Genomic DNA, 15,574 nt, shown 5'->3' with positions numbered 1-15,574 from the left:
TTTTTAAAAAAGGTTGTCTAACACCCCTTAAAATCAAGGAGATTTGCAACACCCCAGGTTGGGAATCAGTGGATTAAACTGACCAACAGTGTTTCAATCGTTCAATTAACTTGAGTACTTTTTTACTGTTGAAACACTACATCTCTACTTTGACTTAATTGTCCCATTTCAATGTTGGGTTTTGTAATGGAGCATATTTATATTGCAGTATCGCTTCTTGTGGTATTACTGTATGTCATTTCATTGGCGGACTACAGCTACGAGCAGACCCGTGGGGATTGTTTTCTCAGAGACAACGAAGCAGATTTTGGCCCCCTTACCCTCAATGGCAGAACGACTGTAAAACGACTGTTTGTTTCTTGTTGTATTTTTAATTTTTTTGCAGGACACAGACGTGACTCTCTAATACTTCCATTGTGGTCTAAAGTAAATGTCAGCCCTGGTAACTAAATGCCTACAATGGCTTTACTAAACAGCACATTATCATCTCCTCCCTTCGCCTCTTCTTACCTAAAGTCATATCTTGTCTCCAATAAGTGTTAAACTAGCCCCTCACCTCACCTCCCTGCACACAAAACGCTTTCCCATCACCTTCATCAAACAAACCCATATTTTTGACGCCTCACGTATTTAACCCGTCGCTCCCCTCCCCCTCCTTTGTAGCTCAGCAGTACCCCCCCCCCCCCCCCTAGCAGGGATGAACGTTACAGGCACGGATCTCCTTCCGGTCCTTGCAACCAGCCGTCAGGGCGCCTTTAGCTCTTTTCTTTGCCGCCATGAAGCGCTCCTGGATCCCCCCCTCACACGGTTTGGTGCAGTCCGTCCAGGCGGTCCACGGCTGCATCCTGCAACCTGAAACAGAAGGGTCTCAACTCTGGCTCTCATGTAGTCAAGCTAACGTAACAGATCGTTCCCAACCAACCTGGCTGATCCTCGGCCGCCGCGTCTCTTCCCTGTTTGCCTCGTCTCCTTCTCTTTCCTCCTCCTGCACCTCCGCCTCCACCCCCACCTCCTCTCTCCTCCTTTGCTTTCGTCCGGCACTTCCTGATCTTGCACTTCTTCCTCTGGATGGTCTCGGGACAAGCGCTGCCTCCGAATTGCGGCTCCAGTTTGACCATACGGGTCCGAATGGTGTGTCCTTTGCCGCAGGACTTGTTGCACTCGGACCATTCGGACCACTCTGAGACCATGCAGTCGACGGCTGGAAGGGAGAACGGAAAAGGAATGGAGAACGAGGCCAGAAAATGAAATGTCAAGGAACAAATACAAGCACAGGAAATATTTCATGGCATATTTCTTCTACTGATCGATAGCTCAAAATCATGTTTGTCATTAGTGCATGTTCCAATTTGAACTGTTCCTCTGCCCTTCCCTCGAGGTGTCATTCCATTTCACTGAAAGCTCAAGTGAACCTGTGTGAGATGTAGGAGTCATGTGCATTCATCTTACCCAGAATGCAGTACACTGTAATGAATTATCAGTAACCACTGGACAATGTGAGACCACATTTGTGCTAATCCACACTACGTAACTACATTAATGGTCCTTTGTGCAGGAAACCCAAAGGTCGGTTTTGTCCATTGTCAATTCCCAAAAGGTTTATTCAAACAAGACGGTCTCATCCTCAACAATGCCGGCAAAAAGCGAAACGGGCAGCGTTACTGCTATGAATGGAAAGAAGACGAACACAGAGCCGCCAAAAGACAAGGCCTCATCACTTTATCCTATGAGACATTAGTGTGAAATTGTCATGATCAGCAGATAAATTATTGAGTTAGGGCCAAAGACATGTTGGTGCCAAAATTAAAGAAATTCCCTCCAAGCGTTCGAGAGATATCGCGTTCACAGGAATGGGACGGACGACCCACAAAACATAATGTGAATGAAACATGATAAAAAGTGACGGGTGAAACGGGCAATGAATGAGAAATGACAGCTCAAAAAGCGTAAAAACAATAAATATGAAACAAAACCTTACAAACACAAACCATATCTCAGGAAACAAGCAGGTATCAGGGAAGTTAGGGCGACAGGATATAAATCAGTTTGTGGAAAAAAAAGGTGAATGCAGCTATGATTCTGAAAGTACAGCGCAGTAAGTTGTTCGAGGCTGCCTCTCTGGATCTCTCCTCTCTGTGACGGTTAGGAATGAAAAAGCAGCAGCTCTGTGCTTCCGGTACTCACGGCACTCGGGAAGCATGCACTTCTCCGTCTGCTCCAGCTCCTCGGAGCACTCCGCAGGATCCGACTTCAGCATCCTCTGACGCGTTCGCAAGCCCAGCCCGCACGTCACGCTGCAATCGCGCCAATCGGACCAGGGTGACAGCATGCAGGGGATGCCATCTGCAAACAATACAGGTATGCAAGCATGCATGCTACAGTTAAGTGGGCTAATTATTGCTAATTACGTAATGAAGCTGGAACCTGGTTCATGCTCATGTGTCTTATCTCTGTCATCAGTTGGCTCATTTACTACAGTCAACTGAATTGGTCTGAAGTGTAAATTTACAACAAACGCTCATGTAACTAGAATTACTGACTCATGGTTGTATGCCTCTGCAAACCAGTCAAGTAGTCCATGTTTATAAGGTCATCACTTCATTATTTGATCCTATTAGACATTTGTGTTAAATTGTCATCATTAGCATATGCATTCAAGAGTTATGGCCATAAACGTGTTTTGTGAGGTCACAGTGGCCTTTGACCACCAAATTGTAATCAGTTGATCCTTGAGTCCAGACCAGGCGGCAACCTCTGTTTCTGCCGAGTGAAGCCAATACAGAAGTGTCTTAAAACTTGCTTTCTCTCGACTGACCAGAAGGGGGCGACTCCTCTGGTTGAAAAAAGAAGTCAGATTGTATAGAAGTCTATGAGACAATGACTCTACTTCTCTCTTGATTTATTATCTCAGTAAACATTGTAAACATGAGTTTATGTCTCAATCTCTAGTTTCAAGTCTTCCTCAATACAGCATGATGTTCATTTAGTAGATTACAGTCCATTTAGAGTCAATTAGACCATAAAGCAGAGTATGCTTTCGGGCGGGCTTACTGTCGCTGCCACTACCAGAGACGTATACAGAGTCTATACATCACTCCTCCTCATTCCAAATATGGTAACTTCTGTTTATCTGTTGAGAAAAAACCCAACATGGCGAAGGCTGTAATCCAAGATGGCGACAGCAAAATTGCCAAACTTGAGGTTTCAAAACGGCAGTCTACAAACCAAAGCCGTGTTTCTAATGCAGATAGTGTCTCCTCAGTGTAGGTGGGGTCCTCAGCTGATCGCCGTAGCGACAGGTCCCTCGTATATCATTTCAACCCTTAGACATTGGAAACGTTGGAATCGTAAGGTGTAATGCACGTAGTTTTGCGAGCTGCCAATTTAAAAAAGATTGGTCAAGAGAATTCAATATTGCTGTCAACATTGATGGTATGTCTTGTGTCGCGCTAGTGGCGGTTCTCTCTGACTAATCAGTGGTCTGCAGTGTTTTAACTCCACCTTTTAGTATCGCTTGGAACCTGAACCGAGGGGATCTATTGGTACAATCCACAACTTTTGCTAAAAAACTTCTTATGTGTAACGAACTAAACTGAACCAGACTGCTTGGTTGAAACGTGGCAGATATAATTAAATTCCCTCCAGGCGTTCCTGAGGTATCGCGTTCATGAGGATGGGACGAACCTTGACATCACATTGACATCACATTGACCTTTGACCACCAACATCTATAATCAGTTCACTCTACCAAACGGGCTCCAAGGCAAATATGAAGAAATTCCCTCCAGGGCGTTCCTGAGATCTCATGTTCAGGCATAAAAAAACGTGTCATATGATAAAAACCAAAGAAATGAAAGAAAATCCATTTTACTTACGGCATTCTGGCATCATGCATTTCTCCACTTCTGCCACCTCGGTCTTGCACATTGATCCGTCTATAGGGGGCATCTTCACCATGCGCTCACGTCTTCTCATGCCCAAGCCGCAGGTTACGCTGCAGGGGTCCCACTCAGCCCACTCGGTCACCACACAGCTGCTGGGTGCTGTGGAGAAGAACACAACACCAAATCACACATTTAGGATTTCGGTGTTTGCCGATGTTCCACCACAGAGATGTCCAGCTTTGGATTGACTGCTAAACTTAGTGTAACTAACTGAACAGTGCTTGTTAAATTCCATTTTGGGAGCTTGTATACCCGAACCGACTCACTGTCACAATAACCTGTCAAGGTTTGGTTTTTTTGGGGATTACTGCAGAAGATGAATATTTAAATAGTGCACCTATTCAGATGAAAAATATACACATGTACACAACTCATATATGCATAATGGTTCATATGTGCAAAGACAGTAACAAATCAAAGTCACTACATCGTGGAAGAACTTTAAAGTCACTTATGAAATAGAAAAATAAATTAAATTATTGTTATCGTTTTTAAAATTCTCAACAGCAACATAAACATAGTCACACAGCAGTACAACAGAAAAAGGCCTCACAGCACTCATCGTTGACGACACACTTCTCCGTCTCCTCAGTCTGGAGCTGGCAGAGCGAGCCGTCCTCAGGATACTGTTTGACATACCGCTCTCTAGACCTCATCCCCATCCCACAGGACACGCTGCAGGCCGACCAGCTGATCCACTCCGACATCATACACGTCGAGGGCTCTGTCCACCAGGAAAAAAAGAGATGCTTTCAGAAGAGCATCCCGACATTTTAGTTCCATTTCTTTTCTCTTTGCTGGTTTATTATTAGAAAGGTTCCGGGTTTGTACTTGAGCTGTTCAAAACAAAACAAAAGGTATCAAATGAGACCAGATTTAGCTCTAGAGAAGCACATTGGAGCTGATAAGAGATTCTGAACTTTTTTTAAAATGATGTTTTAATGCGTGTTCGCAGTGGCAGCCATGATGAGCAACATAGAAGACATTGTTTTATGATCGCTTCCTCAGTGGGTCCCTCACCTGAGGACATTACAGTCTTAGTCTGTCAATAGGTGTTTTGGTATATTTCTTGGTGTAGGTGTGAGAATAGCTGCTTCAGTGAAACTGTATTAGTTTATTGAGTTTATCTATCAGAAGCAGCAAAATCTACGCTCGCTCGCTTGCAATGCATCCTGGTACGTGTAGGAGAAGCCAGGACGGCTCAGCAGCAGGGGGGGGGGGGGATCAGATTTCTCGGTGAATATAGCACGCACTGGGGGATTTAATTCTTCAGTGGACTGCAGTACATGACATCCACATAACTGGTTTTCCTCAGTTAAGGGAAACATAGCGATTCTTAGTTTTGGCTGATTATATACTGATTAAAACATAGTAATGAAAATGATATTAAACATCTGCCAATAAACCCCCCGAAATTTTACACACTGTTCCTTAAGTCTTTGTACTTGGAAGTCCCAATGTAGGTATATGGGGGAAAACATATTTTTGGGCACAATGGGCTCACGTTGCGGACCTGGAAGTTGTGATTCGGCCAGAACGAAAATTGGCTTCGCCCTTGGGGACTTTGTTGAACCCAGGTCCTCCGGTTAGAGGACAGTCTTCCTTCATGCCACACCAGACTCCCCTCTAACAGCTGTTAAACTTTCAAAAAAAGCTCTTCCTCAGAATGTGCTTTGGCTCTCTTTTTAATAAGGCAAGTTGCCTGAAGGACAGTCCTATTCACAGCGTGGGCCTGAGGGAGTGAAAGTTAATATGTATGACCCCCAGCTGGTATATCAGCTGAAAAGTGTACTGCAGCTTCTCTGGCTTGAACAAGGCTCCACTTTGGTGTATTTTATCACTATTAGCCAGCACTGCGCTTCGAGATCTCCCTATCCCTCCCTCCCTCCCTCACTATAGGAGTCTAACTGCCGTCTCAGTAAACACCTCTTCTGAGAGGGGGAGCCCTGGTGCAGATCCTGAAAGTGAGTCAAGACGATGCGATTACGCGAGAACAGGCCACGTGTAAATCAACAGAAAGCGGCATTGCTTACCGGCTGTGGCCTACGCAAGCAGAACTGAGCGAAGTATTGATAAAAGATACGGGTATCTCCGAACTCCTCCAGAGAGCCAAAGTGTTTCCCAGGAATATCAATCAAGCCGTGAACCCCGCAATCATCAATCTCCCGCCGCACGCTAATGGTGCTCGAAATGAAAACAAAGGCGGTGCTCCGCAGCAAAAAAAAAGCCATCGCTGTCTAATATATCGATAAGAACAGTTGGGAGTGTGTGTGTGTGTGTGTGTGTGTGTGTGTGTGTGTGTGTGTGTGTAGCTCTGAGCGAGGGAAAGGGGAAGATGGGCGCTGACCGCGCTGCCTCTCAGCATTTCGTTTCAAAAACGGACAACTGGAAATTGGACAAAAGACATCTCCTGGGGGTTTGGGGGGGGGGGGGGGGGGGTCGTGGGTTGTTGCTCGGAGTGAGAGAGCATCAAACTGACACCTTAGATGGAAATCAGAAAGAAAAGTTTAAGATAATCCCCAATTTGATACTTGGATTCCAGCAAATGTCTGCTTTGTTGTTGTTGATGTCTTCGCAACTCCACTTTGTTTCTGCATCTTAATGAACACACACAATCCTCGAGTCCTATTATCTCCACCATAACGACATTTCTTTAAACTCAACGATAAACATATTTTATACCTGGTTTTCGGCATCTGGGATGCAGGAGGACGCTCAGTGCAAACAGCTGATCCACATAATCTTATGTTACAGTGAAGTAATTAGGGTATCCAAGTCACCGATGTTTACACTGTGTGATTTGGGATTTGCATTTTGTGACAGATCCTCTCAAAGTAACCATGTCATCTTCAGGTATGTGTGGGCTTCACTGACTCGCCCAGTCAGCTCCTGGCTCCTTCTGTTTCTCCTGTTTCTTCACGCACGCGCTGCATAATCCTTCACAACAACAATCCCAATGGTCGCGCAGTGACTACACAAACAATTCCACCAGGCCGTGAAATATGAACGAGGCAGCGGCTTTGTGTTTCCACCTGCAGATCAACCAAAATGAACCATTCACTTTGGGTTTTAGTCGCAGCGGGATGAACACCTGAGCTTTAATCTGCCTATTATTTTGAGGGCTCACTGATCAAAGGAAAACAAGGATTACAACAAAAAATAAATAGTCTTTTTATTTTTTAATGCTAATTTGTGCGATGAAGTGGGACAGAAGACAATAACACCATTGTGTTTGTGGTCATGCAATAGAGTTTGGAGGTGAAAAAAGAATAGTTTTTCAGCATATCGTTTCAAGTGCCAAAATAGTTTGTGTTTGTGTGATTATACACCGAGCATATTCACAACCTGCAATTCCAATTGTGAAGTACATATATTCATGAAAAGGTGTTTTTGTTATTCTTGTTACTCTCTCATTGTTACAGGAACGTGGGATGAACTAATGAGATGGCGCTCTGCAGTCTTTGTCTGTTTGATGAAGGGCCGTACCGCTCCCCGCCAGACGGCGGTACGTTTGTAAAATATTTGGCCACCGATTGGTTGACACCGCACGCCGAACATATAACTGAAGAATTGGGCGGACTGTCTGTCGTAATATCAGACATATTCGTGAATTCCGGTACATTTTATGAACCTAAAAAACACAAGTTTAATGTCTACCATTAGTCCCCAGGGACCTGAGTCCTGCCGACACCGCCGAGTGCAAAGTGTAGAGCTTCAGAGAGCCGGGGATGATCAGATGACAACATTCACTCTCAGTGGTTTCCCTGACATGAGAAATACTTTCAAAATACAGTACACGGAGCTACCTACAGTACCGTATGGGGCCAAAGCTAGTGCCGAGTGGAAACGTCATGCCACGCCACTGATGTGTATCCTGTATACGATGAATGGAGGACAGCTGGCAAGCCTGCCACTAATTATGTCAGGGCTGCAACATTCTTTTCAATTTAGAATGGTATTCACTGATATTATAGATGTACATGAGCCCGGTCACATCTGATTGGCATGAAATGATGCTAAATGAGCTCTTTAGTCCAGAAAGGAAAATAACTACTGAACCTCGCAGTATTCACGACGTGAAAGAAAGGTTGTGTGTGATAATATTAATGATCCCCCTCCAACCTTTACTATATACATTCATATGTGTATATATATATATATATATATATATATATTTCTGTATTTTTTCATATCAAATCATATTTGGCAGAAAAGGTTTTTCCCAATATTGTGCAGCTCTAATCCGTCCTGTTAAAGCATGAACGTCGGAACCGTTACCATTCGTAGACCACCACCGTTAGTGTGGCTAACCATCGTGTTTAGTATTTTAAATGAATCATATATAATAATAAATCAACGCAGCACAAGCACTGCTGATCACTTGCGTAGCACCTACAATGGAGCGCCTTGCTCAAGGACTTCCCTACCTACATTTTCCCAGTAAGTGCAGTGATGAACAACTATACTCTCCACCCCCCTACACTCTCCATCCTTTACTTCTGATGAGGACACTGAACTGTACATATGTGTGTGTTTTTACCGTCAATGCTGCATCCCGGCCCCATGCAGGGCTGGAAATCTTGGGTGTGGGGACACGGCACGCTGAGGTCCAGCTGGGCCTTCAGCATCCTCTGCCTCATCCTGCGTCCCTTTTCGCACGTCGCGCTGCTACAGGCCGACCAGGGAGACCAACCCGAGTAGATGCACGTCTCTGGTGTGTCATCTAAGTGAGAAACACAGGAGCCAACAAAGAAAAAGAGGCATTGTGGTATGTCCTTTGGGCTGACACTGATTATTTTACATCGTACCCACAGGTGATTACTGCAGGTACTGGACCAAAAGAGGCCACCGAGTGACATTTGAAGGGGGGAAGGGGGAGAGCAGAGTGTGATTTGTAAATGTCTTGCCCAATTATCAGTGGTAGCTGGAGGTCCAAGAAGTAGCAGGGGGACTGGCTTCAATTAAAAGTGCTCTCTCTGGGGTTCAGAGAGCCAGAGAAATTGAGGGAGAGAGAAGCGAGAGAGAATATACCATCAGGCCTCGGGGACGAACCTTAAGCGGGTGCAATTCTCCGGGATAACTGGGATAATGACAGAGGAGAGTGAGGGAACAAAGGAGCCGGAGACGCAGAGAGGAAGGGAAGAGGACCGACGGGGCTGGTGCGTAAGTGAAAGCAGTGAGGCTCCGCAGCGGAACAAAAAGGGGCCGGCCTCGTCGTGGTAGTGTCATCTCACACAGATAATACGGGAGATGGCGGAGAAGGAGAGGACAGGCAAGAGTAAGAGAGGAGGGAAAGGAGCAAATGGTCTATGTGTGACTGAGGAAGACATTTATTAGCCGCCGGGAGATCCTCGTTAAGAAATTCTGCAGCGTGGGCAAAATGCTGGCCTCTTCCCGAAGCCACTTAAAATAGGCTCCAAGCGGCAATGTACTACACAAACAGCGTCATGCACGGGTCGGTCTTGTTCAGCCCATCTGCTGGTTAACAAGCAGGCAGGGGACAGCTCATTTAGCAGGTTTACGGTTTACTTGTGTGATGTATTGTCCGACCACGTTGGGAATCAAAAGTGTTTCTACCTGTTTTTTCCGTACGTATTTTTGACTGTATTTTTTCTTCATGGTGGCAGTTTTGAACATGTGGTTAACTTTGTAAATTCAAGCAAAAAGAATAACACTACAAACTTACTTGGTTATGTTTAGTAACTTAAAATAAGTAAACGTTGCCTTTTAATGTTTCTATTTTAACATAATTATCCCTTATTTTATTTGCTTTGTGTGTGTTGACTGTGAGAGCCTCTGTGTTGCATGTCTTGTTAGTACTTGACAATGTATAAGAGTCTCCTGAGTGATGCTACTTGTATATTAACATTCTCACTTTTTTTTTATTGTTTGTGCACGCATTGTAAAGCGTCAATATTGTATGACCTTTTAAATGTAATCTTGAATTCTGTTTTCCGGTTTATTTTGTAACTTCTACCTCTTGGGACTACAGATGAAAAAAACTCTGGCGCATTTACAGAAATGTTTTTATGAATGTGCACTGTCCCTTATCCAATAAATAAATAAACACAGGACATGACAACTTCAACAACTTAATGCTTCGTTACTAGCTAGTTGGCTAGTAACAAAGTTGGCCAGTTAGTTGGCCAGTTAGCTAGCTAATTCCACCACACCTTTCATGCTACACTGGTTACAGGCTACCGAGCTAACTAGCCAGCCATCTGTCTCCGGAGCTGCGTCCACTCTCTTCCCAGCCAGCTGCGACAAAACATTTTACCGCCCCACTGACGTGTGTAGTCATAACAACTAGCAACAATCGCCATTTCCTTTCGTACCACTCAAATGACCACAGAAACCAGTTCCACCCGACTCCCATTTCATTTGTGTGGGTGTGTGCATTTACTGCACCTTCCTCCTTATCCTCCTGTCCAATATCAGCAACGATGTCGTCGATGGTGTCCGGGACCACGTTGCACTGCTCTCCCTGCACACACAAAGAAAACTCATCGAAAAATATACCCAAAGCTCCTCACAAAACAAAACCATCTTTGATGATTACACTGTTATCGCTGTTATCTCAACAGACCACCATTGGCTGTGTATCAGAAAATGGTATTTCAGGAATTCTGTGTCTGGCAACATGATTGAATTGCAATTATATTCGTAGTTTACCTCCAGGCCTGTGTATGTGTGATCAACAGAGTTTAAATAGTTTGACACCATCATCACGAAGTTTAATCAGATACTTCGACGCAGTTGCTTGTTGTTGAAGACCTGCATAAGGTGTTAATTGTATATAAATGACATATCTTTTTTAATTTTCATTCAAAAACGGATGTAGCTCACATTTAGCAAGTTATTAAATTTGCAGCACACTTGAAATTAATACGTTGGAGCTGTACTTCCTATCATTGGTAGATATATGGTTATCAAAGAAGTTGAGTAACTATTCCATAACTGTTGGAGACCAATACAATGAACTATAAAGTGCTTTTGTAGACAAGGTTGCAGTGATTGAACGTTTTGTAAAAAGCTAATACGTGGTATTTTTTGTCAAAGAAACACTCTGTATACGTGCACACCTACTTTTACATACTGCATTGTACCTTTCTAGCAATGCGTTCCACCACCAGCTTGGCTACAGAGGTAATGGCCCCTCCCTCTGGGTCGTAGAACGGGCTCTGGGGGTGGTCCAAACTGGTTAAGGGTCGGATCTTCTCCTGAGGAATAGTGGGCTTGTTTGGTGACTGAAAAAAAGCCGAAATAAGACGGTAAAGTGAGCAAAAAAGTATTATATTCAAAGGTTAAAGTTGCTGTACTCAGTGTGTGTTATAGTAACAATAGATCAAATGAATTTGTGTCATGTAAAAGGTTTTGCTTGCAGAGACAATCCCACAAATAATAATCGCCAGACTCCCCTTAGCTCTAGGGTGCTTTAGCACCTTTCAGCTCATTGTTTTGGTTTTCCCGTCTGCAACTTCACAGTCATGGTTCAGTCTTATTGCCTCATCAGCGCTGTTTTCCAGCTACTATGGTCGGCAAAGAAGCTCTATAAACTGACTTTATGCCACAACGGACGGATAAAGTTGAAGATATTTCCCACTTGAGACCAAAACAAAGCTAAAACTTGACTTATATTTGTCAAGTGGTCACAAACAAGAATCCGAATGAATGCCAATGTTGCTCAATGACGGCTTGATCGGTAAAAAAAGCCATGTTTCTAACACAGTTGTCATAATAGCTTTAAACTGTAAGGTGATAATATGTCAAAGGTGCGTCCACAGCTGCTTGAGTTGACCCCAGGTGGCCATAAAAAGCGATCGATGAATGCCGCTTTGAGCATCTTATATATAAAGTATCTCATGCCTCTGGAACACGTCAAGCCCCCAGTGACTCTTCTGGAAAACAAGCGCAAATAATAAGATGCTACCAATAAAGATGACAACGACTTGAAGGGAGAGTATTCCCACCCTCTCACATTTGCATTGTGCAAATGAGGCACTTGGTGTTGGAACGGTTGGTGTCCTAGAGAAAAACATCTGCTCTTGTACCGTGCACTGAGTATGAAATACAACCCGAGGGAGGGCAGTCTGAGTCTTCCACTGAGCAATGGTAAGAGTAATCAAAGTTAAACAAAATTTAGGACATGGGAATTCTTTGTGGGACAAGAATACTAATCCAATAGCAGCGTACAGTGTGTGCGTGTCTGTGAAACACGCTTGTAATGGAGAACAACATGATTTCTCTTGAGGGGAAGGGAACAGCGGAGTGGCAGTCATTTAAATATACAAACAAGAATTAATTAAAAGTAATACCATTGTCATGGGTGCATTCATTTTATACCCCAGTCTGACCTATAAGGGTAAGGTAGGTAGGTGTCAAGAGCCGTGAAGAGTCACCTGCAGCCACCGCTCTTTTCTTCTCTTTTCCTTAAACATGAATCATTCTCTTTGTTCTTACTCAGTGTTTCCAGTTTCAAACCAATTTAACATAAGCAGGAGTACTAAATCAGACAAAAGGAAAGACATCCACAAAGGAAGTATGAGAATGAGATATGAAGTTACATTCTCATCTACAGCGCTGTAACGGCGACGTTGATGATTCCCTTTGTAGTTAAAAGTTCACTAAAAGTACCTTCTCTGACTTTTTGGTTAAACTTATGTCAGGGCTGAAGTGCTGGGGCCGCTATCGCTCCTCGTCTTGGGGCCCCACAAAAGCAAAGCTGACGGCAGCCGGGCTCCGTCCACACCGTGCAGCGAAGCCGTTTCCCCAGGGAGTTGGACAGCCTCACAAGCTTAGCCTCCAACGCCTCCAGTAGAGAGTGATAGTGTCAACTGTTTGAAGTGGATAATAGTAGAAGTCTTTTGGGTGCTTCGGCGGGTAGTGGAGGTTCACTGATGTAGTCTATCCTCCCCCATTTTTATGAATTGCGTCCTATCTATTCCTGTTCATAAAAATTGCCAGTTTTTTTCTGTAAAGTTGAATTTTATGATTATTTAACGGCTCTGACTTCGGGGGAAATAAATTTGTGCCACACCTTTTGAAACCCGAGAATTTTTACACGGCTTGTTCTTAAAAATCCAATCGTAGTCTCTGTTGCTGCCGACGGAAAACACATACTAATATTTGACTACCGTATAAATATTTTCACCAAAATAAGAGGTCTTCCGGAAGAGCAGGGACATCACCTCTCTGTGACATACAGATACATTCATCAACATCCCAAAAGGAAGCACAGCGATTGAATTAAGTGCAGTGGACCTTGACACAACCCGAAAACACAATGCCTCCGGCCACGGCTATTGCCGTCACCCAAGCATTTCTGATTTAGTAAACATTGTAAACATGAGTTTATGTCTCAATCACTAGTTTCAAGTCTTCTTCAATACAGCATGATGTTCATTTAGTAAATAATGCTCCCATTGGCGGGGCTACCTTGATATTGACAGGTCGCTACCAGAGCCGAATATGGCGTGTCTACCACAACGTCTACAAACTCCTCAGTCCAAATAAGGTCCCTTACGTTTACCAGTTGCAAAAAACAAGATGGCGAGGGCTAAAATCCAAAATGCCCAACTCAAGGCTTTAAAACCGCAGTCCACAAACCAATGTGTGATGAACTGAAAGCCTCTATTGGATGCTACAGCTCTCATATTTCTACCATTGCCAACATACCCCTGAACTAACCAGTGACATATTAAGCTAGATTACCTCATATGTGACACCATTGTCAGTGCCTGCATCCCAGGGAATGAGGTCTGTCTCCAGCCTCTGGACCCAGCCACACTCCTTGGTGCAGAGGTCCTCTCCCGACAGCCCCACATTCCAGTCTGGGCTAGGCCCCAGCATGGTGAGGAAGGACATCAGGTGACGGGTTCGGTCCACAGAAAACTCAGCTGATGGAGCTGCACGCCTGGTGACACGGGTGGGTAAAGAAAAGGCAAAAAAAGGGAATTAAACAAAAGTTTATATCCAGCTGATTAAATATTATAATGAGACAGCTCTAAGTCAGCATTGTTTAGTTAAATACTTGGTAAAGGGCTCTGATGTCAAGAACTCTGACCCGTCTCAACCTCTTCTAATTGCTGCATAATTGAACCTCTGAAATGTCCAATTAGCGGCAGAAAATAGCAAATAATGAAATGTTCTCTCTCAATGTCTAAAAATCGACAGAACATGATAAATCACTCAAAGATGATAATCGGGTAATTTAAAGTTTTTGTATGAAAAACAGTCCCTGGTATCTTAATTATCACGTCTTAACCGAGACATACTGTAAGTGCAAACAGAACTTTTTTTTAACAACTTGATAACTTTGCATGCAAAATTGAACAAAATGAGCTCATATTTCATGCTCACATGGAGTGTGTGATCGCGTGTGTGTGCATGTGCGCGAAGATTGTCATTAGTAAAAATAATAGCGGCACAATGTATCGCGAATGACAGACAACGCTAGGAGGGGTAATCAAACAGATGTTTGGTGAAAGATACGGTACATTAGTGTGTGTGTATGTGTGTGTGTGTGTGTGTGTGTGTGTGTGTGTGTTGGTGCTCATGCAGTGCTGGGGGCTAGAATTATGATAGGTTTCTAATTGCTCTTGAGCTGGTTCCAAAGAGTGCACAGGATGCCAGAATGTGTGATTATTCAGCCTGGCTTTTTAAGAGCTGCATAAAGGAAGACATCATAAAACAATTAAGAATCATTTGTAATTGTTCAAGATCAAGAGCAGTGGATGTGAGCTGCTCGCCATTCAGGACATTGAGAGCGAATGTTGTGGCAGTAAATCGTAAATCCCGCATGATTATCAGAGACCCCAGTCACCCCGACCACAGACGGTTTCGGCTGCTGCCGTGTGGCAAGCGGTATCGCAGCTTCTGGGCAAATAAGATACTAGGCAGCTGTTTTCATCAGGCTCACACAAGTATTTGCACACTACATCCACATAATTCACATTACAGTGGTATATACACTGTATGCACATCATTTGTAACATTATACTGTATTTTATTACCATGTTATACCGTTTTATTGCTATTATGCTGAAATGTTGAGGCGCCAAAACAAAATAATTTTACTCTTATACTTGACATGGAACAATAAAGGTTTCTAAACTATACATATTTTCTTACATAAAAACACAAAAGAGTTTAAACTATTAAATAAACCGTCTCATTTACTCACAACAGTTGGATTTAATCCTGATTTGAGTATAAAAGGAGTGCTATGTTGTGAACTCCAGAAATGTTCAAAGAAACCACCCCAAATCTTTAGCTTACGCCCACTAACCCCCAACTTTGTTTTTAAACGTTGAGGTACTTATCCAGCTAATAAACATTTGATACCGCTCATAATGAAGATGTGATTCATGGAAAGGTCATATTAAAGATTTCTACAACATGTCACATATTGTTTCCATCGATCATTCGGCTAAATTATGTAGATGTAGTATTTGTGATGAAATGTAATTTACGGATCACTGAGCAAGAATTCTGTGTATCTTCATCTACTTCAGACAAAACAGATTATGTTATGCTTTTGAAGAATCTTGCTTTGAAGGAAAGTTGGTTAGTTTCTCAAAAGTAAAAAAAAAAAGACATTGTTTTGTCTGCCCCAAAAATGAAAATCAGCT

General features: G+C 43.4%; 1 protein-coding gene across 1 annotated transcript in view; it reads right to left on the bottom strand.

The window, feature by feature from the left end:
• Window positions 1-688: 688 nt before the first annotated feature.
• The window catches only part of LOC306778208 (spondin-1-like), a gene marked incomplete at its 3' end in the record, with an annotated part of 79,856 nt that continues 64,970 nt past the window's right edge, over window positions 689-15,574 (bottom strand). Inside the window, exons 8-16 of the mRNA XM_079269644.1 lie at window positions 13,656-13,857; window positions 11,051-11,191; window positions 10,353-10,428; window positions 8,485-8,667; window positions 4,498-4,668; window positions 3,876-4,043; window positions 2,185-2,343; window positions 923-1,201; window positions 689-852 (exon numbers count right to left, since the gene is read on the bottom strand). Coding sequence (XP_079125770.1) covers window positions 689-852; window positions 923-1,201; window positions 2,185-2,343; window positions 3,876-4,043; window positions 4,498-4,668; window positions 8,485-8,667; window positions 10,353-10,428; window positions 11,051-11,191; window positions 13,656-13,857 — 1,543 coding nt within the window. The remainder of the gene's footprint in view (window positions 853-922; window positions 1,202-2,184; window positions 2,344-3,875; window positions 4,044-4,497; window positions 4,669-8,484; window positions 8,668-10,352; window positions 10,429-11,050; window positions 11,192-13,655; window positions 13,858-15,574) is intronic.

The sequence above is a fragment of the Melanostigma gelatinosum genome, assembly GCF_949748355.1.
Source record: "Melanostigma gelatinosum genome assembly, chromosome: 1".
Lineage (NCBI taxonomy): Eukaryota > Metazoa > Chordata > Actinopteri > Perciformes > Zoarcidae > Melanostigma > Melanostigma gelatinosum.
The sequence above is the reverse complement of the archived record's forward strand: the minus strand, read 5'-3'. Positions and strand labels throughout refer to the sequence as shown.